Source organism: Cebus imitator, unplaced genomic scaffold, assembly GCF_001604975.1.
Source record: "Cebus imitator isolate Cc_AM_T3 unplaced genomic scaffold, Cebus_imitator-1.0 Scaffold60, whole genome shotgun sequence".
In the NCBI taxonomy this organism is placed as follows: Eukaryota; Metazoa; Chordata; class Mammalia; order Primates; family Cebidae; genus Cebus; species Cebus imitator.
In genome coordinates this window covers 3,672,704-3,696,215 of record NW_016107375.1, presented here as the reverse complement: position 1 = coordinate 3,696,215, position 23,512 = coordinate 3,672,704, and the positions used below count along the sequence as shown (strand labels likewise).

The 23,512-nt window shown below is 51.8% G+C and overlaps 1 protein-coding gene across 9 annotated transcripts in view; it reads right to left on the bottom strand.

The window, feature by feature from the left end:
* Positions 1-1,857: 1,857 nt before the first annotated feature.
* ZBTB7C (zinc finger and BTB domain containing 7C) overlaps positions 1,858-23,512 on the bottom strand; it is a 375,586-nt gene continuing 353,931 nt past the window's right edge. For all 9 annotated transcript variants that reach the window (XM_037738971.1, XM_037738966.1, XM_037738970.1 and 6 more), the window contains 2 exons: positions 14,443-15,669; positions 1,858-4,496 (listed from right to left, as the gene is read on the bottom strand). In XM_037738971.1, the coding sequence (XP_037594899.1) occupies positions 3,845-4,496; positions 14,443-15,653 (1,863 nt within the window). In that variant the 5' untranslated portion in view covers positions 15,654-15,669 and the 3' untranslated portion in view covers positions 1,858-3,844. The remainder of the gene's footprint in view (positions 4,497-14,442; positions 15,670-23,512) is intronic.

Genomic DNA, 23,512 nt, shown 5'->3' with positions numbered 1-23,512 from the left:
GGGTCAGGGTCAGCTGGGCCCAGTTCCCTACCCCTTCTCCATCTTCACCTACTTCACCACTCAGTGGACACTGACCCCCAGAATGAGGACCACATGATCCTAGAATGGCCGAGCTGAGCAAACTCTTGATGAGCATCTGGCCTTATGTTTCTTGCAGTGGGCTATGCTTACACCTGAGCCCTCAGCCAGGGGCTGCGGCTTCCCAAAGCTGTAGAGTGACCAAGGAACACTCCAACTTCACTAGAAGGTTCTGGGGAAAAGGCAAGTCACTTAAGTGGCAAGTTGATCAAAACAACGTTTTCATATTAAGACAGATGCGTATATGTTATGTAACAGAATATAGAAGCCTGACTTTCAAAGCCAAAACAGGAGACTCCCTTCCCAAAGGAGTTTTACACTACAGATAGGTTACTTAGGGCTACTTCTTTAGGGTTCTGCCGCCAGTTTGCCAACCAGCTGGCCCCCTCTGCTGAGGGATGTTTAGGTGGAGAACTTCGAGAAGCTCTGATGACTCCATTTCCTTTATTACGAGAGGTGAGGGAAGTGAGGACCAGAGTGGAACAGTGATTAGACTGAAGTCACACAGCTTGGAGGAGTCCAGATTGGAAACCCAGATCTGTTCTTTTCTTTGTACCAAGAAACGCTGCACAGAAGGTGCCTACTATGGCAAGAAAGGAATCAAAAACAGAAAAGAGGCTCTGGGTTGACCCTTGGTTATCCAGAAATGCAGTTAGAAAACAATGTTACCAAGAGTCTGGGCTGTGGGTTCTAAGCAGAGCTAACCCCATCCAATGACAGAAGTATATTCCCTTACCGTAGGTTCTCTTAGGATCTAATGTTCTTTGGGGAAGAGGCTCAGGTGAAGAAAGGAGGAGAAGCCCAACTCCAATGCCAGGAAGTGAGAGGAAGCAGGAATAGGCAGCAGCAGGACCAATGGGGGCCCACTCCGCACGCCAGGCTGGGGAACTGGCAGGACTTCCTTTGCTCACATACCCGGGGCTGCAGCTGCACACGTGTGTGAACACAGACACACACACACACACACACACGCACGCACACCTTACACTTAGGCCGACAGATGCCCCAAAGCTTAAGATCCAACCATGCTTTGCAGAACTGGAATGTAAGAGACTGCTGAGAATTGAGTTCTGCCCTCCCTACCATGCGACACCCCTGGGTAGCTGAAATGGCAACTGGAAGGGGGAATGCATCTTACCAGGAAATTAATCAAGCATAGCTCACTTTTACTCAAAACACTGTCCTTTAAAGTATGAAGGGTCAAAGGCTTTTGTTTGTTTTATAAAGGTGTCTTTGACATTAACTTTGACACCCACCAGTCAAAAACCTTACGATTGGCTTGTTGCTGTCCTGTGAACTTCCAGAAGTCACATCTCACAGAAGTGCGACTCTCAATATAATTTAATCAAGTCAATTAATACTGTTTAATAAATAGGCCAGAAAATTAGCTGAGAGTTGCTCTCGGCAGGATGCGGCGTGCGACCAAAGTTATGGAAGATTGTCCCTTGAATCACTAAGGCAAACTTTGTTGAGTGTCATTTTACATAGAGCAATCACATAAAAAAGGAGTTATAAATAGAAAAAATTCCAAAGTTCTCCCACAGACAGACAGGGAAATCAAAACATAAAAAAAAAAAAAAAAAAAAAAACAAAAAAAAAAAAAAAATAAATCAAAACAAAAAAAAAAAAAAAAAAATTGAAGCAAAATAAAAACACAACCACCCCTCCCCCCACAACCCATTTGCTTCAAGTTCTTGATCATACAGTACTCAACATCTTTGGATATTTTACAATGTACAACTCCAAATTGCAGCTAAGAAAAAACAAAGAACTAACCAGTCATCTGAAAAATTGAGTTTATAAGAAGTCATTACCTTTACAAAATAAAAACGAAAGCCCCAACACCACTGGAATCCAATTTATTCACTTTTCCTTTCTTTTTCTTTTAAAGTTTGGTTTGGCCCCACTCGCTTGGCTGATTGGGGAAGGGGGGACACGGGCACGTTGGCTGGTGGATACAGGCATGCTTCAGAGGCAAATGTCTGAAACGAAGACAGGAATCTGAGAGGCGGCTGCCCAGGTAGATGACTTCTGAGGACCGAGGGTGTGTGTAGCAATCCTGCCGGCTGGAGTGGCATCCGGTGGTACAAAGAATCACAGAGGTCTCTTCTGGAGAGCTGTGATAGGGACAGAGTCTGTGCTCTTCTCGGCCTTTTTGTTTCTTGTGTGTTTGCTCAGGAAAAAGCCAAGGCGACAGGAAGAGCTGAAGTCTCTTTGTGCCCACGGCACAGGGACTGGGGACTAGCCCTGGACCCTCCCTGGGGATGAACCCTCCTCCTCTCTGGGCTGCTGAGAAACCAAAGCGAACTCGGCAAGAAAAGAGAGGGGAGGGAAGGAGAGAGAAGGTCAGGAAGGCATGGGGCCAGCAGAGCCTTCCTTTTCAGGACCTGCTTCAAACTCATGAACCAGGAGAACATGTGACAGCCCTAAGTCACAGTGCCCTTCAAACCTTGGAGGCTTCCACCTCCCTGTACTGAGCCCTTTTGCCAAAAAAGGAGACCCAAATACTCCCACTTCACCCCCACAGGGAGGATGAAGAGGTGGAGGGGGCTCTCACACAACAAAGGGGACCATCATTAGCCATGCTGTGCCCTGAGGAACCCATAACTTAAAAAGCAAACATAAACCCGAGAAAACCAGACATTTTGTCTGTTTTCAGGAATCAGGGTGAGGAGAGACAGTTGCTAGGTGTTGAGAGGTGGCCCCCATCTCTTCGATGTTGGCCCTGAGAGCCCCAAGACACTGCTCAGCCTTGGAGGGGGCCTTGGAGATATGGGGTAAACACTAAATAGTGCCCCCAGGGGTTCAGACATCAACAGCGGCCTGCAGGGAAAGTAGGGTGGCATTGGGAGTTCCCAGAGCTGCCTGTGGACTTCGGTGACGCTCTGAAGCTCCCCTGTCTCCTGTGACCTCTGTCTAGTATGGCCATAGTTCTCACCTATGCGAATATGGTAATAGACAGCTGGATGTGATAAAACTAAGTCCAGAAAGATAAACTTTTCCCCATGGACCTGGGGAGTACAGAGCTCCTGTCCTCTCCAGGATTCTCTGGGGAGATAGGTGTATATGTGTTTAGGGGCAGAGGAAGGGAACCTAAGTTACCAGCCCCTTCCATAGCCAGGTGGCACCGAGATACAGAGGGCCGACCTGTCAAGGTCACTGGACAGGTAAGGGAAAAATGACCCTGTCCTCCCAGAGCCTGGTTCCTGACTCCAGGAGGCCTCCCTGCCAAAGAGCATTTCTTTCTAGGTGGCAGGTGGCTAGTTCTCAAAAGGACCCTGGGGCCACTGGAGACTGGAAAATGAGCCCTCAGAGGAGTGTTGGGGAGACTTGATCACAGGGGGTGGGGCTTAACCAAGGTGCATGCCCAGCCCCTACCCTGCTCCTGCTCTGACTGGCTGGGCACCAGGCCAACCGCCCCTGACCCCTCATAACTCACCCAGCTCCTAAGAGCTGCTGGGCACCCAGCTCCGTGTGGCATGGGCCAGTGCAAATTTCTATGTGAGAGCCAGAGAGACAGCCGGGGGTGGGGGGAGGGGAGGCCCGGGCTCCAGGCTCTTTGGGAGGAGATGCCCCTCTCAGACACCAGCAAAAGGAGGCAGCTGCTTTAGGAGCCCGGGAAAATGCCATCACTTCTAGTATTTTTTTGTTTGTTTTTTTCATTTTTCCCTTTGGGTTTTTAAAATGCAAAGTTCAGATCCAGGGAGTGGGGTACAGCGGGCCTGGAGGGAGGAGGACTGGAGGACTGGAGTCGACAGGGACCCGCCTAGTTGTTGGCTTCAGACATGGAGGCCACGTGGTTGAGGCCGGCGAGCCCAGGGAGGCCGGCCAGGCCCGCGGCCCACGGGTCGGGCAGCGGGAAGTAGGGCCGCGCAGCCGCCACGTTCTCCGCCAGCGCGAAGGCCAAGAGGCCCCCCGCGTTCCTCTCGGCCTCCAGCTGCGCGCGCCCGAACAGCTTCATCTGCGTCTCCTCGAACTGCCGCTCCAGCTCCTGCAGGCTCAGGGTGCCCTTGGGCGCCGCCAGGAAGTGCTTGGCGGGGCTGGGGCCCGGGAGGCACACGGCGGCACCGCCCAGGTGGCCGCCCACCTCGCCCAGCGCGGGCGGCATCACGAAGGCCGCCTTGTCGGGGGCCGGGCCGCCGGGCCCGAAGAGCAGGCTGGCTGCCCTCCACGCGGCGGGCTTGCGGCCGCGCCGGGGCCGCGCCATGCGGCAGCTCTGGCGCTTGATGTGGCGGTGCAGGTGGTCGGAGCGCGTGAAGCTCTTGTAGCAGAACTCGCACTGGTAGGGCCGCACGCCCGTGTGGATGCGCATGTGGTTCTTGAGGTCGTAGTTGTGCACGAACTTGGCGTTGCAGTGGATGCACAGGTAGGGCCGCTCACCGGTGTGCTTCCGCATGTGGATCTTCAGCTTGTCCTGCCTGCAATGCAGAGACTGGGGGTCAGTCCCGCAGGGAACACCAGGAGCCACTCCTAACCTTCTGCTCCCCCTTCCTCCAGAACCAGCGGAGGCTCCCTACTAGAGAGAGATCTCATGCTAGATCTACCCTCAACTGCTGCCCCACCTTAGACAGGTATAGTTACTCACCTGGATTAAAGGGATGGGGAAGGAGCAGTGTCCTGAAAGCCCCACTCCCCCAAACTCCTTTTATACCCGAGCTTAGAGTGGTGAAACTCCACTCTATTAGGAGTTTATCTCACATACTGGAAAATGGACTTGCTAGGAAGATACTTTGCCAGAAGTCAGCATTCTGACCTTAGTCCTAGAACAGCGCAGCGACTTCTGCTGATACTGGATTGCACTTTAATCTCACACCCACTCTTCTAGGCAACCGTATGCTTTCCCTCCAGTTCATCCATATGCTTTGGCCCAAAGCCCGTGGTCCCATCCCAGCCCCTGGGCTGTTGAGATCTGTCTGTGTTTGGCACTAATCTGGGAGGCTATAGAAGATTGGGCACACCTTGTTCAAACCTCCTGCATATTGGTTTCTAATCCTAAGCCTTGGGCTCTCCTCTTTGTCTGAAGACAATTTCAGGGTTTTACAAAAAAGCCAGGTGCGACAAGAATGCAGCCTAATCTAGGGCAAAACTTTTCAGGGTTTAAGTGGTATTATTCACAGGTAAGGTATGATGTAGGGTGGAGTACCTACCGGGGGTCTGGGAGCCTCTGCTCCAGCTGCAGACCCACCACTAACTTGCTGGTGACCTCAGGCAAGTTACTTAACCTCACTGCACAGAGCTGAACCTGGAGCCAGACATCCATTCTCATTGTGTAGGGCTGATGGAAAGCATCTGGGTTGGTGTGAACTAAATTCCACGCACCTCCTGGTGGCCTGACGGGAAAACTGACATCAGGGGGTTGTTTTCATAAAGACTGAACACTGGGTAAACCAGTTTAAGGTGGCTCAGGTTTAGGCAGCTGGGCTGCAGGAATTCCTCTTGGAATAACTCGCAGCCTTCCCCAACGGGGCCATATGGGCCAGGAAGCTCTGTGTTTAGTTTCCCACCTCCTTCCTGCAGGTGTGGCTTGGGTGCAGCATCTGCCTATAATTTCAGGCTCTGCTTTGAAATTTAGAGCAGATGTGGAGTCCAGGTGTCCTCCCTAACATGGCCAGATTGAAACCCTGCTTAACATAATCCCAGGATAGCAGGTGCAGGTCCTAGGCTCCTGGTGTCCCCTGACCACTAGAGGTCTCACCAGCTCTCATTTTCAAACCAGTTCTCCCGGGGCAGAGCAGGAGAGAAAAGGACATTCCCATGAACACTGGCAGGCACTGTGGGAGGAGGATCAGAAAGGACAGATCCAGTCCTCCCACCTGTGCTCACAGGAAGGCTGGAGAGGCCCTGGGAGGGGGAGGAAGGGAAGTGGGGTCCCTCTTCCCTTCCACATCCCACTGTTCCTGCTTCTACGACCCACCTGCCACACCCAGGCTACACAGTAGCCTACTGTGATATCCCGCCCCCTACCAGGATACTGTGGTCTCTGTAACCCAGATTTCACCTAGACTAGATGATTGGATTTTTGAGGAGGAAGGGAACCTGAGACACCATCTAGGCCAGTGGGTCTCAAACTTAAGGATGCATCTGAATCATGATCAGGACTCGGTAAAACGGTGCTGAGCCCTATTCCCAGAGATTCTGAGCAGTAGGTCTGGGTAGGGAGAGGGACAGGGTTTGCATTTCTAACCAGTCGTCAGATGCTGCTGCTGCTGGTGGTCCATGGACCCCACATTGAGGACCACTGGTCCAGGCAAAGCCTCCACCATGTGGGTGGGCAAACAGGCTCAGCTGGGAAACTTGCCAAGCTCACCCAGAGGGTCATGGCAGGCCTGGGAGTCAAGGCTTCTTCTCACTGCAGCACTGTGACTATGAAAATGCAAGTGTCAGGTACACAGTGCCATCTGTACCCCTGGAGTGATACAGCTTCCCAGTCCTGAGGGATATGTCTTGGGCCTTTACAAATTCATCCAAGCTCTGATGGAAACACTAATGCTAGGTGGTCAGTTGGGCTCCATCACCAGGCCTGGTAGAGGGCTCAGAATCAGCTGAGTGGGGCTTTAAATGCATCATCTCATTACTCCTCACCACGGCCTATGAGGTAGGTTTTTTTTTTGTTGTTGTTTTTGTTTTTTTTTTTTTTTTGAGTCAGAGTCTCATTCTGTTGCCCAGGCTGCAGTGCGGTGGCGTGATCTCGACTTATCGCAACATTTGCCTCCCAGGCTCAAGTGATTCTCCTGCCTCAGACTCCTGAGTAGCTGGGATTACAGGCATGCGCCACCATGCCTGGCTAAGTTTTGTATTTTTAGTAGAGATGGGGTTTCACCATGTTGGTCAGGCTGGTCTTGAACTCCTGACCTTGCGATCTGCCCGCTTTGGCCTCCCAAAGTGTTGGGATTACAGGTGTGAGCCACTATGCCCGGCCGAGGTAGGTTTTTTTTTAAAGTCACTATTGCACATAATTAGTAGTACTGACCCTTGAGGTCACTCTCAAACAATGGACAATGTAAGTGGCAAATTTTCAAATGTCTCCCAAACTTCTCATTAGTGTATCTAAAATAAGTCCCATTTTTGTGGCAATTGGTCTACGTATGTAAGAAGCATGGAGAAGGTGCCTACAATGTCCTTTTATTGAACACCTGCTATGGGGAAGTAAATACGTGGCTTCATTGACCCTGGGAATTCATTCTTCAGAGGCAAGGTATGGTGTAGAGGTAGGGCCCCTCTAGGAGTCTGGGAGTCCCAGTTGTAGCTCCAGACCCACCACCAACTTGCTGGGTGGCCTTAGGCAACTTATTTAACCTCTCTGTGCAGAGCTAAACCTAGCACCAGACATTACTTCCCATTGTCCAGGGCAGATGGACAGAATCTGGGTTTGGGCGAGCTAGATTCAACACACTTGGTGCAATTTCCTCTCTTGGACACAGGCAGAAAGGAGGCTCGAAGAAGTCAAGTGCTTTCCAAAGCTATCCAGCTTTGGGAAGGGGCAAAGAAACTTGGGGGGCTACCTGGCTGTGGTTTGTTTGTAAGCTATTCTGGGGATGAGGAAGGATAGATTTTCACATGAGGGGCTCCCAACCTGTGGCCTGCAAGGACTGCTGCAGAAAGGGCAGACCAGAACAATCACAAGAGTGCACCAGTAGCCAGCTTTCTGCCCCTCTGGCCAGAAGAGTGGGGTGTACCAATGGGAGGAACTCAGCCCTGGGCAGGAGCTGTCTTCCCTTAACAGAGACATTTTGTGGGAGTGGGGGTAAGGAGTGGGAAGACTGCGTAAAGCTCATGATAAGCCAGTTCTGGAAAAAAACTTCAGAGGATCATCTAGTTTACCAGGCACACTTTACCACATTCTGATTCACTGCCTGAGTCAGTGGGCCCAGTAAGCTACACTATTAGCAGTACACTTCTCAGGACCTTGAAAACGTGGATCTAATTACTTCCAAGATAAGGAAAGCAAGGACCAAAGAGGGAATGGTGTTCAGGGGCCACAAAGCCTCCTCCTTTACACTGACCTTTCCTGTGGATACTATGACATGTGCATTGGTGCTGGAGGTGGTGCTGGGCACGGTCCAAGAACTGGACCAGGTCCCTTCTCTGGTCTGGCCTCAGTTTTCTGAACTCTAAATGGGGGTTGGGCTGCATCCTTGGGACCGCTGGTGCTCCATGAATGTTTGCGTCTGGGTAGTGGGTGTCTACCAAATTTCTTTCTGGAGTCTGTTTGGCTGGCTGGCTTCCTTGCTCCTTTACAAATTCAGTCTGCTTGTGGAAGCAGCGTGTGTTTAGTGGGAATATGTTCTAGCCTGAATCTCAGGAGCTGAGCCCTTAGTTACACTTCTCTGTAGGAATGGAGGTCCGGAGATTCCACTTAAAATTTCCTGAGGCATCCCTTGTCCAGTGGCGTATGTACTCACATACCCCTTAGCATAGCTTTCTGGGCTCTTTTCAAGCTCACTCCCATCTATTCTGCCAGCTTCCTGCCTGTCCCCCATGGTGCACTGCCCCACACTGTGGCCAGCTCTGCATCCTTGAACACCTGTGGCCTGCAAGGACTGCAGAATGAGAAGAGAATGGCCCTATCATGTCAGTATGAATGGGACTGCTGGTCCCCCAGTGCACAGCCCATCACATGATAGGGTGGATATCCGGTAAACCCTGGCTCCTTCCCTTGTGTGCATGTCTTGTGCTTAGACACCGGTGCTCCATCCTTAGGGCTTTCCTAGAAGGCCACGTGCAGAGCCAGGGTGCCCCTTCCTCCCCCTAGCCACCTTCCTCCCTGCACGTGGCATGGAGGGTTCTGGTACCTGCTTTGATGAGAACCTGTGGGATGCTCTTTCGTACTCTGCACAACACTGAATGTAGATAGAGAGGAGGCTCATCACGTTTGGTGACTGACTAGCGGGGCCAATTTCAGAAGTCCCCGACTCCAAATCCGACATGCTCTCCTCTGGCCTTGGTCCCCTTGTCTGCCATCTCGTTCCATTTCTCTGCATCAGGGACAGTCAAGGACATACACACCCAAGCCTCAGTCTACATGCTCCCTTCCAGCCTGGTGAGCTCATTGTTGGGAACGATGTGTGAGTCCTCATGAGCTCATTCCCAGAATCAAAGAAAAGAGCTGCGGGGTCTCAGCCTGAGGTCTGTGGCCTCCAGAAAGTCTCCCAATCAGGATAATGCTTTCCCAGCAGCCTTCACCCGGACTTCTTGTAACCCGACAGTTTGAGACACACTCTTCCTGCTACCACTGCTAATGCCATTATATTATCTTAATAGGGTTCCCAGAGCTGCCAGGAGTGGGAGGACTACAAAGAAAACAGAGGGAAAACAAAAGGCAGATTGCAGGCTTGTCTGGAGAGCAGGCAGCCATGGGGGACAGGGCTGGTCAGCATTAGGCTGGCACTGGAGGAGGGTGGTGGAGATGGAAAGGCGCAGCCTTCGGGGTTCAGCGGGAACTGGAAAGTGTGGCTTATCAGAGAGTGACTGTGCTGCACAGGTTGCCCATCCCCACCCAGGACCGTGTGCCCTCCATGGGACCTCTGCTGTCTTTGAGCCAGTCTCTTCTCATTTTGCAGTTTCTTGCCTTCATTACTGTCCCCATCAGGCATGGCTGGGGCAGCGCCGGGAGCCAGGATGCAGGGGCTTCAGGAGGGGGACCAGCCAGCCATGCTCTCTAGGCACTCCTAACAGAAGGGCTGGGGGAGGCAGGAGGCAAGTCCCTGTGGCCTGCAATCAAGGACCCATGTGGTGGGAATAAAGAGGAGGAAGGTGCAGAGGCTTTCACAGGGCCAGGGCCAGGCCCAGTTGGCAGTGATGGCTGCACATGGGGCAAAAAGGTGTGCGGGGGGCCGCCTGGGATGTCTGTGGACAGAGAAAATGCCCACCAAGCTCAGCAGTGTCCCTATGCATGAAGACAAATGCTTTATCTTCCCAAGATCACATGGCTCCTGTTCTTCTAGGCTCGACTTAGGTGTCACCTCTGGCAGCACTCTGCCATACTAACCTTTGGCTCCTGGCTTCCCAACTTTCTGGGAAGAGAAGGGAAAAGGACCCCTGATGAAGAGGGTCTGAGGTACTCCTGGTATAGACTGCCTCTGCCCTATGACCTGGAGCTGTTTCTGTGTCTCGAGTAGGGCCTGGAAGGGACAGGAGCCGCCTCTCTGGCCAGCACAAGCCTTTTCCAGGAGGAAAACAGTGCCCTTGAACTAAGCCAAGGGAGTGCACAGGCAAAGGGAGCCCCAGTGGTTATGGGGTAACCAGAGCTAGGAAGGGACAGCATGGGGCCAAAGAAACAGTTTGGTTGATGCCTTTGAGGCCCTGCCTAGGGATATTTCATATTTGGAACAGATCAGTGGTGGGACAACTGGTAGGATGGGCTGAAATCTAGAGCTGCCTCAGAGGTGAGGTTTCTGACACCAAAGAATAGACAATACCATTGTGGTGAGGGGGAACTCTGCCCCTTCTCTCCGGACCCACAGAATGACAGCAGCGGGCAGGGCCTTAGGGGTTGAGGGGCTTTTCTGGAAGGGACCCCATGCCTTCCACCTTGGTTGTAGCTGCTGAGGTCATTAGGAGTGACGTCCCCATGGGGTGTGGACATCCTGGGAGTTGGCATCTGGGAGGCCGTGACTCAGAGCCTGGGCTGATGGGCCACCATGTGGGGGAAGGGCAGGCTTCTCCAGCACCCCACAGGAATGTCACAGGACCCTGAGCTCTTCCCAGCATCAAGGAGGGAGGAAATGGGGCTTTGCCAGGGCAGAAGCTCAGCTGTGCTGAAGGAAAGACTTGGGTTCCAGAAGGGGAAATCATTTCCAAGAAGAGGGCTTGAGGGCAGCATGTCTGGGTCTTTGTTGGGGGACAAGAGGGACACTACAGGGCCCAGTCTCAGTGGCGTGGCCTTGGAAGGGAGTCTGGGAATTCTGTGTCAATAAGGCAGCTGGCTGTTGCTGCTCTAAGTGGCTGCTAAAGAGATTCCAGGTGGAAGGAGCAGGTGTTAGGAATCCTAACGGGGAATTCAGCCAAAAAGAAGGTCCCCGTGGAAAGCCTGCAGGGAGCTTTGGCCACAGGGAGAATTACAGGAAAACCTCAACCTGGACACACCAGGCTTGGGGCTCTTCAAGCACTGAAAAGAATCCTTGCCAGGCAGCTCCAGAGACGGGGTGAGAAGCAAAGGCCCAGTGATTCTGGAGAATGTGAGGGAGGAGAACAGGGAGTGCCCCACAAGGGCAGCCACAGCCCACGGTGAGCAATAAAGCCTCTGAAGTGAGGAGGAGCTGTCTCCTCCACCCTGCCTTCCCCCAGCTCAGGGTTTCTCCCCTCCTGGTAAGAGAGAGACCCAAGAGCTTGTCTGATCTGTTTCGGGAGGGTCAGAGCCCAGTGGGGACAAGTGGTGGGGGTGCCAAGGGGGCTGGAATGCACTGGCTTCAGCTGGAGACAGGCCTGGGGCCAGAGGGCTGCCATTCTGGAGCAGGAGGAGCCCAAGGCCAGATGGCTGGATGACCAGAGCTGCCCCACCGCAGACCTGGCTGGGAGTGGGGACTGCAGACACAGAGGCCATCCCAAGTGACCATCAGGAATGTGCTAGGAGGGAGGAATCTGGAATGTCACCCTCCTATACAACACAGCACTGCTGCCCCAACCAGGAGGCCTGCTCTCAGAGAATGTCCCAGGGTCCAGAGGGTGAAGAATCTGTCAGCAGTGACTGCGCAAGGTGAAAACTTTCCCTTAAAACAGGGCACACAAGCCGGGTGTAGTGGCTCACACCTGCAATCTAGGCACTTTGGTAGGCTGAGATGGGTGGGTCATCTGAGGTCAAGAGTTCGAGATCAGCCTGGCCAACATAGTGAAACCCCATCTCTACTAAAAATACAAAAATTAGCTGGGCATGGTGGCGCCCAACTGTAATCCCAGCTACCTGTACTTGGGAGGCTGGGGCAGGATAATCACTTGTACCCAGGAGGCGGAGGTTACAGTGAGCTGAGATCATGTGATTGTACTCCAGCCTGGGTGACGGGCGTGAAATCGTCTCAAAAAAACAAAAAAAACCAGGGCACACAGACCGTCCAGACCTGGTGTGGACCTCACAGAAGGCTGTGTGTGGGCCAGAGAAAAGGGAGTGGGGAAGGAAGGGAGGTGGGGGCTCAGGGTGCCAGCAGGGCCACCCACCCTGAGACACAGATCCCTTTGGAATTGGAGTCACCAGCCTCAGTCTCCTGTGATGGGAGAGGTGCTCCTGTCAGCCATCTGCCAAGTGGACAGCCATGGGCAGTGAGGGAGGTGGAGCCTGTGTTAGCAGGAGAGGATGCTCCGGGCTGATAACGCGGCTGGCTTTCCTGATTGGGCCTGTGCAGAGCTTCCTGGCAACCTTAAAGTCATAGGCAGGGGCTGGGACTCGGGCTGAAGCCAGACTCCCCTTGAAGATGCGTGAGCTGCACCTGAATTTGGCTTTCACATGGTGCTCTGGTTTATCTCCCTCGGTGGTTTCTGTGCTTTCGCCAAGGCCTGTTCAGGTGTTCTGCCTGGCTCCGTGGGGCTAAGGTGAATTCAGGAGGAGGCAGGGGGCAGCATCATCCACAGTGGCACTGGGGTGGCAGGGCTGTCACTGAGGGACATCCAAGGGGAGGTGAATCTCAGGAACTTTGGGTCCGTCTGCTCTAGGGGCTAACAGGAGCAGGGTGCCCTGCCGTCAGCATTGCCGGGTGGCTGGCTTAGCTCACTGCTAAGGGCAAGGAAGATACATCCTGGGTCTGTGAGGCCCTGCCCCTCTGCTCCTGCAGCTTGTCCCTCCACTGTCCCTGGAAGCATCTGGGACAGATGCTGTCTGGGGTTCTCCTCACAGAAGCAGCTGTGAGCAGGACCCCAAGGCTGCCTGGGAAATAATCAGTGTTGTCCTTCAAAGCAGTCATCAGAGGAGCCAGCAGAGCGATTTCAGCCACACCACTGTCCACTGAGCGAATTTCTGAAACTCTTCTCTGCCAACGTTAGTTTCCAAGCTACCCAAGAGAACAGGTCACGTGACTTTAGAGGACTCATCTTTTTTTTTTTTTTTTTTTCTGGAAAAGCATAGTCCCTGATTTGATATCCACCCTCATTCACAAACTTATACTGCATCCTCAGGCCACAACTTTGGGCCCACTGAGGAAAATCAAAAGAATGAGCTGCCAGCAATTCCCAAAGATACATCTCCAAGGAGAAGTGGGGCAGCAGCAGCACCACCAGAATAAGTGTGGGTCTCTCCAGGTGAGCTACTTGAGAGGGAAAGTGGCAGTGTGGGGAAGGAACCTGGTCTAGTAAGTCGTGGTCACAGGGCAGGCATCGCCAGGCTCTGTGCACACAGGACACACTGAAATGACCAAGCCGTGATGCCAGGCCACCCACCAGAATCCTCCCCATTTGTGGATGGGGCTGAGAAGATCAGCCTCATGCCAGGAACCACAGACAGCACCAACAGCCCATATTTTCCAAAAGTGAGCCCTCTCCAAAGCTGGCAGCGGACAAGTCTGAACCCACATCAACCCACTCATCAGTTTTGACTGCAAAAGTTGCTGTGCAGAGTAGGCATGTAACTTACACTTGCTGAATGGGACAGGGTCTATGAAAGGTGACAGGTTTATAATGTGTTGATTTCAAATTTTATAACAACATAAAGTTGTCCCCCTTCCTAACATGGAAAGGCAAAGAGGGGAACATAAAAAGAGGCCCAACCTTTAGGTCTGACCCCAAAATGATGGAAAGGGCCTACAGGCACCTCTACAGTCTCCTGGCCACAGACTTGGCTGTCACACAGGGACTGGGATGCCAGTCCCAGCTCTGCCATTTTCCAGTGCGCGCACTCGTGGTCAGCTACTGGGAGGTGTATCGTAAAGGAAGCCCACCATGTCTCCCCATCTTCCCATCTTCCCAGGGCCTGGCTGTGGTGAGAGTATGTTTACGGTGCCTAGGACGGCCCCTGGCATGTAGAACACGCTTCATAAAGGTCAGCAGCTGCTTCTCCAAATAAAATGAAGGGGCAGCACTCCATCTGGGAGGGCCATCCATTCCAACTGGGTTCCGTGAATTTACAGCTGGAAGATGATGGGGAAGCCAAGCAACCAAGATGCTTGAGGTGCCTCACTTCTGTCCCAACTGGAACAGCCCTGCTCTTAGCTGTTTTATGTCATGGGTTTCCACCTAACATTGTATCTGAGAAAATACTGCAGCCCCTAAAAAGGGTTTGAAAGTCACAGTACCAGGTGACGCCTAGCACCCCTGCTAGCCACGAACCTGCATGTGTCTGGGATCCTTCTAGGTCTCTGTTGCCATCCCCAGCCTCCCTGCCCAACTCCGCTGTCCCCCATGGCCTCCGGCCCTGTCCCCCGCACCCGAGGCTGCAATGCGCACCTGGTGAAGCGGACCTCGCAGATGGTGCACATGTATGGCTTCTCCCCAGTGTGGGTCCTCATGTGCCGCGGCAGCTTCCCGGCCCCCATGATGACTTTGTGGCAGATGGGGCACTGCTGAGAGGCCTTGGGCTTCAGCTTGCGCTCTTCCACCAAGGGCCAGGGTGGGAAGAGGCCCCCCAGGTGGGTGGCACTCAGGAAGTTGAGATAGGCACCGTAGTCGTTCTCTGCCTTGATGGGGCCCAGAGGCCCCCCTGGCAGGTCAGGGAACATGTCCTTGAAGAAGTCGTTAGGGAAGGGTGGGGGTGGGGGTGGGGGCAGCTCCTCCTTCTCCTCCTCCTTGATCTTCCGGTTCTTAATGACCAGATCCAGTGGCCCACTGTCCATGGGCTGCTCAGGCAGCTGGGCAAAGGCACCGAAGTCCCCTGGCCAGAGGTGTGGGAAGAAGTCTGGGGCAAATGGAGACAAGGAGGGTCTCCTGTCGGGGATGTTGGCTTTGGGGTACAGGTTCTCCCTCAGCAGAGATTCAATGGAGAAGTCCCGGATCACCCCCAGATGGCCAGGACTGCCAGCCTGGAAGGAGTCAGGGAAGTCCCTGGGGGTGTCTGAATAGGCCTTCTCTGTGAGATGGTCCGTCTTGGAAGGGCTTTGGTGGCAGTTGATGTCCTGGGGGTCAGGCAAGTTTTCTTGGTCAGCAAAATCCTCCGTGTCATCATCGTCATCCTCCTCCTCTTCCTCCTCCTCCTCTTCTTCATCCTCCTCATCATCATCATCTTCATCATCATCGTCATCCTCCTTGTCATCCTCCTCCCCGCCATCCCCCCCAGGCTCCATGATCTCCAGGCACACGTTCACAATGCACTGGATCTCCAGCATCCTGGCAGCATTGAGGATGTGCTTGACGTTGCCGGCGGTGATGGTGAGCGTGGAGGTATAGGCAAACTCCAGGATAGCGGCCAGAGCCTCAGGCTGCACGAAGTCAATCTCGTAGACATAGGGCTGGCTGGCTAGGGTGCCGGCGGTGAAGAGCTTCTTGAAGTACTTGCTGCAGGCAGCCAGGACGGAGCGGTGTGTCCGATACTCCTGCTCCTGCACCACCAGGAGCACGTCACACAGCAGGCCATCGTGCCGCTGCTCATTGAGGCTGCACAGGACCTCACTGCTGTGGTTGGGGAAGGGAATGCCAATGAGCTCGTCAATGTCATTGGCCATGTTCTCAGCCAGAGCCCTGCAGAGAGACACGGAGAAGACTGGGTTAGGACTCTGAGCCACCTCCTTTGCATAAGGGCTCCCTGTCCACTGCAAGGCTGGTCCTCCTGCCTCTCAGCTTTGCCAAATCTCACCTGCAATTCACAGCGTGGCTTACAAGATAGGGCTTTTCTCTGGACCCCTAAGACTCTTGGAGTTAGGCTTCTCACTGGGCAGCTGGTGTCAGGTACTCAGCAAAGGCTGCAAGGCTTCTTGCAGGCTTGGTTTTACTGAATTCCACTTTGCCAACATGCAGTTGCAGAATACAATGGCAGGATGAGAAGCCACACAAACCCAGCTGTTGCCTTGGCTACAGGAACAGGACCCACCTCTGTGGCGCAAGGACCTCTCACTGCTTCTGCTGAGAAGCAGCTCTGGTTTGTCTCACAAATCCTCTGACTCTGTAACAGACTCACTTTGCACTGGCTACTGGGAAGCTTAAAACAAATTTCGTGGCCCATTTTCAGCAAGTGAATGGGGGCCTTGTGGTATGTTTTGCTTCCTGACCTTACTCATTCACTGTAGTTGAAGTTTCCTTCCATTTGTAATTCTTGATCTTTTTATTAAAAAAAGACTAACATCCTATATATGTATATCTGAGAGCCATTTCACCTATAAATATTTAAATTCAATACAAATATAAATACAATATTCAATATAAATATACATGCAACATAAATGCAAGTACATTGTTACTTTTTTCATGTCTGTATTCTGTTAGCCTCATGAGAATAACTCCTGTGGTGAGAAGCCTCTTCTGAGACACCTTATCATTATACATGTTATACATAAGGTATGGCCAATCCCAGCTGCCAGGAGACAGCAGGGCATGACAGAGGACAACTGGCATCCCTTCCTTTCAGGAAGCACAGCTCACAGCACGGGTGAACATAGTCAACCAAGACAAAATGTGGTATGTGCCAGAGCAGGTAGGGGTGTCCCAAGGAGAGAATACAGTCATGGGTTGTTAGTTTCTGTTTCTGGTTGGGCCAGTAAAGCCCCTTCCTCATCCCTCTTTTCCACTTATCACTAGAGACAGAAACCAAAAACCATGGCTTCAGGCTGGCAAAAGTCTAAAAACAAAACAGAACAACAGCAATAAAAAAAGGCGGATTGGACGAGCTTGATAGGGCCCTTCTACTTGCAGCAGAGTTCCAGCATGGCCCATCTAGATAAATCTTAGCTAAGTCCTGCCCCAGCGGCTTGTACCAAGATAACTTGGTACAAATAAAGTGGAGAGAAAACGAAAAAGAAAAGCCCTAAAGCCCCACGCTCAGCAGGATGCGCTCTGGAGATCCTTACACATTTATCTTATGGATGTTTTGCCCTGGGAAGGCAGAGGCAGGGGCGGGGAGGAGTGAGAGGTGCCAGCTCATGAAACGTGAGTAGGGCCTGGTGGCACTGGGGAGGTGGTGGGCATGGAGGGTGCTGGGTGCTCCTCCCCTGCCCTCACCTTCTCCTCCACCATGGGTCAGCCCAGGCCTTCCCTAAGCAATCTCACTGGCCAGGTGCCTGGAGTTAGACTTCTCTGCCATGCCCCAAGAGGCTTGGGAGGCTTCCCAGAGCTAAGGCCTCACTGCTTTTCCACCTTCTCATCTTTAAAAGGGCCAGAGACCCTGCCAGTCCATGCATTCATTCACTAAATATTACTGGGTTTTCTTCCTGTGCCAGGCTCTGTACTGGACTCTGGGGATGCACAGAGAACAAATCAAGAATGCCTATGCTCTAACAGCTTAAAGGGCCATGACATGACTGTGATAAAGTGGAGACCACCCCAGCCCCAGCCTCCTGCCTTTCTTAGAGTCTTGGGGAAGGATTCCTCTTCCTTGCTCCCCAGACAGCCTCCCCTACTCTGTGTAAGTTTTGTGGTGGTTTCTCTTCTGCTAGGGTGAGAGGAGAAGGGGAGAGGAGAAGATAGAGCTGTGGCTCAATCAGCTTTTCCCATCCCACCTTCTGAGCACAGCTGAGAGTGGGTGGTCACCTGGACGGACTGAGTGGCCGTAATACTCCCCTCCAATGTGACCCAAATGTACCTTTGCAGCCCCTACTCTCCAAACCCTCAACATACACCCTGTTCTCAGCTGCCATGCCTTTGTTCATGCTGCATTCTTGGCTCGCGAACTCCAACATCTTGCACTTCCAGGGGTACACATCCCATCCACACTTCAAGGTCCCACTTAGACAACCCTTTCCCCATCCCTCAATTCAGAGGCTCGGTCTCTCCAGCCTTTGGTCTCCTGATTTTTGTCATTTATTTGACTCTGCCTTGAACTTTAATGATTGGTGTCTCTGCTAGATTGTTAGCTGCTTGAGGGCAGATAATATCATTAAGTGCTTAGCACAGTCCTGGCACAAAGTTGGTGGAAGGTCTATGGCAAGGGCTGTCCTTAGCTGGCCTGAAATTACTGTTGTGCAAGTTGTTTACTATATAACGGCACTACATCTAAGCGGGCTGTAGTAGAAGATTCAGACATGGCTCTCAGTGACTCTTGCCTCTTGGTGGCATGATTTCATGCCTTTGTACGGTCCCTTCCCACATAAAGAGGGCTTACCTGCCTAATCAATAAGATCTGTGGAAGTCAAGAGACAGGACCTCAGAGGTGAGGTCATAAAAGACATTACTTCTTCCACCTTGCTTTCTCTTGGATCACTCATTCTGGGGAAGCCAGCTGCCATGTTGTGAGGATGCTCAAGCAGCCCTAGGGAGAGGCCCCTATGGCAGAGGACTGAGGCCTTCTGCCAGCAGCCAATGCCAACTTGCTAGTTGAATGGGTGAGCCACCTTGAGAGCAGATCTTCCAGCCCCAGTCAGGCCTTCTGATGACAGCAGCCCTGGCTGACATCTTGATTGCAACCTCATGAAAGACACTGAACCATGACTGATCAGTTGAGCTTCTCCCAAATTCCTGATGCACAGAAACTGGGAGGCAATAAATGTTTATTCTCATTTTAAGCCACTACGTTTTTGTGTTGTTACAAAGAATAGATGATAATCCAGGGATGCTGTTTCACAGACATTATATAGTTTTGTGATATTTATCATAATTTTCTGGCAGATGGCAGTTAAATGTCTCAACTTAATGAAATCCATGTATTACAACAATGTTTTGATAGATGGAAGTAAATGTATTGAGGAAGTGACACCGTTTTCTAATTCCCACAAAGCCACCCTGTAGGCAGCAGGGTTCTGACCCTCAAAGGGGCCTTCTCATCTGAAAAGACTGTGTGTAAATGAAATGACCCTTTCACTGTTAAGTAAAAAGCCAAAGTCAGTAAAACCCCAGGAAATTAGTTTTTTATGGAGAGTCAAGTTTTCTTGCTTGGTAAGGGCTTATTCCTTTAGAGATGAAAATGTTTTAAAATGCTTTTCAGGGAAAATTCCCAACATTCCTTAAACTTTTCTCTGACTTTTTAAATAGAAGAGCTGAAACCCGTCAGACCATGTGTTGGTGATCAGCGTCCCACTGTGATAAATGTGTCTGAGCACTCTGAAGAATGGTGCGCGGTTGTCCTATGCTAAGTGCAGATCTTCTGGGCTTTGGGAGCAATGTCTACTTGTGATTCAGAATCAGGAAACCACAGCTGTGTGACTTTGGGAGGCCCCTCCACTTCTCTGGACTTCTGTTTCCTCATCATGTGATAGGATGGTCACGAGAAATCTGGTAACACACATCATGGCCATGAGAGGCCAGAAGCGCAAAGTGGATCTGGCGATGGGGAGGGGATAACCCACTCTGTGACCCTGGACTTGAAGGCTGGTCTTCCCAGCAGTGACTCCTCACTGTGCCTTGGTTTGTGGTCCTTGTTGCATTCCTGGAGAAACAGACGTAACTGTGGTAGCTCAAGGCTGTTTTTCCAGGCAGGAGACTAACTTTGGTGGCAGGGAGTGGGAGAGGTGAGCTGCGGTCAGGAGGTGAGGGCTGCCACTTGCTGTTTCATTGTCTCTTTGGGAAGAAGTGTCCCTGCCCTGCACACTGGGAGCTTTCCTGGTGACCTACCCTAAGATTCCCATGCCCTGGTGGGCCAGTAGACAGCAGTGTCCCAAAGGGGATGTCATGCCTCTGTCCCCATGCCTTCCATCCCATCATCTAAGCGAAGGCAGTTCTGTCTCCAAGAATAACATGCACAGGGAAAAAAATTCAATACACACACACACACACACACACACACACACACGTGCGTGTGCGTGGGAGAAACAAAACAAAACACTCAAAAGCTAGAAGAGGCTTGATGCAAAATATGAACCTCTGGTAGGAAGGAGCTAGAAAAAAAATACAGAGTTAAAAATAAAGGGGAAAGATGGGAAGAGGAGATGAGCTCAGAAACGAAAGAAAGAGGTTAAGGAAGAATGCAGGGAGGTTGAAACCTTCTTAGGTGTGGCCACTATTCCAGAGAACATCCCCTGGGCCTCTGCCTTCAGTGGAAGGTTCTAGAACCCAGGTACGTCCAAGAAGCCCTGTCTGACAAGGTGGCACTTCCCATCTCTGGGCCTCAGTTTGTTCAGCTGTAAAATGAGAGCATCAGAGACTGCTCCCCTCTCTCCTTAGCAAGGGGCCAGCAAGCTAGCGCGCCTTTGCAATAGTAGCTACCATTTATTGACTGCCACGTGTCACATGTCATTATACCTCTAGTCCTTTCTCAACCAATACAACTCTGAAAGATACAGATTTTTATCAGCACCTCCAATTTACAGATAAAGAAAGAGGTATGGAGAGGGCAGGTGGCTTGCCCATTGCCACCCAGTCAGCCAGTGTCTGAGCCAGGATTTGAACCCAGCTGCGTTTGATGCAAAAGCTCTTATTTGTTCCCCTTCACCATGCTGCCCTCTGCAAAGTCCAGTTGAAGGGCAGGGGGATTTGGAACCTTCCCTTCAGAGGCTGATTCTTAGTCTAGGCGTTTGATCAGAGCCAGGCTAGAGGCATGAACAGAGGGGGCCGAGACCCAAGGTTGCCAGGTGACTAAGGAGGAAGAAGAGGCTCAGTATGGAGTGCAAATGAGAGGGATGGACAGAAAGGTACTGGATCCCTGTGGTCTGGGGGTCAGGGAAGTCTTCTGGAAACGGGCCTTGTCTGAGCTGTGAGGAGTAGAAAGAATTTCGTTGGGCAGAAGGGGCAGGAAGAACATGACCTACATCATTTGGATCAGCAATGGATCTGGAAAGTTTTGGGTTTCCAGAATCCTTTCTGAAAACAGGCTTAACTTGGATTCCCCAATTGGGATCAAACAGAAGTTGTTCTCAGCTGGCACTGACACTGTGCCTGGAGTTGACTGAGGAGGTTGAGGGTGAGGGCCCTGCTCTCAGATAGCCTGGGCTGACATCCTCGCTTCACCACCCATGATCTGTGGGACTTGGTAATTACCCTCCTTGAGCTCAGTTTTCTCATCTGTACGATGGGGATGAGTTGCTATGGGAATCAGATGAGGTAATGCACACAAATTGCCTCCTGATACCTAGGCAGTGCTCAACCAATGCCAGCAATTGCAAAGCCCAGGAAGGATGCAGACCCCTAATGGGTGTTTTCGCAGGGATGGGGCCATATCAGAAACCTGTTTGCCTTGTGTACAGTTTTGCAGAAATCTACACTATTGAAGATACTTTCTGAGAAGGGTCCTTACAGGTCCCTAGGGCTATCCCCTGGCATGCGTAGGGCATCATAATCTTTCAAGGTTTTTTCATACTTCCTTGTTTCAGGTACTTCTAACCCAACAAGCTCGGCAAGGCGGGCACAAATTTTATGTCCATTTTAGAAAAAATTAGGCACAGAATGAAGCCCATGCCCCAGGCCACATAGTGAATCAGTGTTGAAGCTAGAATTAGAACTAGAATGTTTAAATCCATTATTGGAATGCTAAGCTTGTGGAGGTTATTTATATCCAACTGCTCAAGGTCAGCACCAAGGTCTGATTTTTCACAAAAAAAATTTGCAACCTCTGGCATAAATGGGTTAATGCCCAAGCCTGTGCCCCCTCTGTTAGACCACAGTGCCCCCAACTAGGCGCAAGGCTGCCTGGCTAGTAGAGGACTCATGTTCTAGTCTTAGTGTTACTAGGAACATGAAGTGCTGGTATAGGCAAATTACACACTTCTGCCTCAGTTTCCTTATCTGGGAATTGGGGAAGTAATTGTGTGAACCTCACTGAGTGGTATGTAAGTGGAATGAGTCAGCCTGAGGTGCCAGGCACATTCGGGTTATTTGTAGGCCCCATTCCCCCAGTGAGATGACCTGCTCCAACACAGGGTCTATTTCTTGCATGTCTGTATTACTCCCAGGATGCCAGCAAGTAGGAACATGGTAGACACTGAATGAATAGATTGGTTCAAATAAACAAAGGGGATAGCTTTGAAATCACACAAGGCTGTGGGATGGCCCCAGCCCTCTGCCATGGGGACACCTGACATTTGAACAGAGCCCTATCATTCATAAGGTGCTTACATTGATTCATTTCATTCTTCTGCTGGTATTATGATCCCTGTTATGAAAATCAGAGAGGCTAAGTGGCCTACTCCAAGTCACGCAGCTAGAAAACAGCAGGGTGGGAACGGGATTTCTGCTTGAGTCCTATTACTTTCTTGCCCTTCAGGAATAGAACTGTTGGTGGAGTTCTATTGCTGTGATCCACAAGTCCGGCGCCTCCCTGAATTCTGCTCAGCTCAGCAAATCTGGGCTTAGGATGGTGATTTCATCTGCCAAATCCCCAGGGCAAGCTGGCCCCAGCCAGCAGACTCCCACTATCCCGGAAGCTGGCCCCACCCAGTCTCCAGCCTCCAGCTCCTCCCATGCCCAGGCCTGGAGCTTCACAGCCACCTGGTGGAATTAGTGGCTCTGGTGGGGGAGGGAGGTGGATTTCCTCTCCAAATCTGGGAATGAGGCTGGGCAGCTACCTGTGTTCTTTGAGCAGGTCTTTACTCCCTGTGGTCTGTAGGCACTAAAATCCACAAAGGGGTGGTGGGTTAGGGCAGGATAAAGGGTGGGAGACCGGGCCCAAGCAGCTGGCCAGCCCCAGATCTCTGCTGGGCGCGCCCACCCAGCCCTTGGCAGTTTCCTCAAGCAAGGCAGTCACACCCTTTGGCCCTGGAATGCCCCTGGGCCTTGGCTGCCCTGGAGGCTGGAACCAGACATGTGGGCTGGGAGGCTGGGCAGGGCTACTTCAACTTCCAGCCTGTTCCCTGCCTGCCATGAGCACCCCAGGCAGAGTGCCCACATTGGATGAAGCTGGCCCCACCTGCTGTGCCACCCTGCCAGGACATGCCTGGAGCCCGCAGTCCCCAGCTGATCGGGCCCCACTAAGCCCCTCAGGGTTTCTGTGCAATTCCCTCTGAGCTTTCTTCCTTTGCCAAGGGCAATGGCCATCCAGGTGTTCCCTTAGAGCTGGAATGCAGGCCCTTCCACCTCACACAATTGTGTACCCCTCTCCTCTTTCCCTGCAGTGTCCAGCCCCATTGACAAGATGAGCAAGGGCCCAGTAGAGGCCAGACCCAGGAAGAAGGCACCCCTATGTTCTCACCCCAGTCACAAGCAGATTTTCCCTGACCCTACATCTGAGTCTTTTTCTGCAACTAGCCACTCAAGTCCCTGCTTCAGGGTTCTCTGCTGAAACCCCCTGGGTTAACAACACCACATGCCTGTTGAGCTTTACTTTTAGGAAAGTTTGTTCACAGGCATTTTTCTTCATATGCTTTCCTAGGAGTTTGTGCACACAAGGAGAAGGAATTATTTTACCCATTTTGCTGATGAGAAACCTAAATTCCTGCTGGTGAATTGATTTGCCCAAGGTCATAGAACTGGCTAATGGCAGAAGAGAGTTTGACATTCCAGGCTGTAG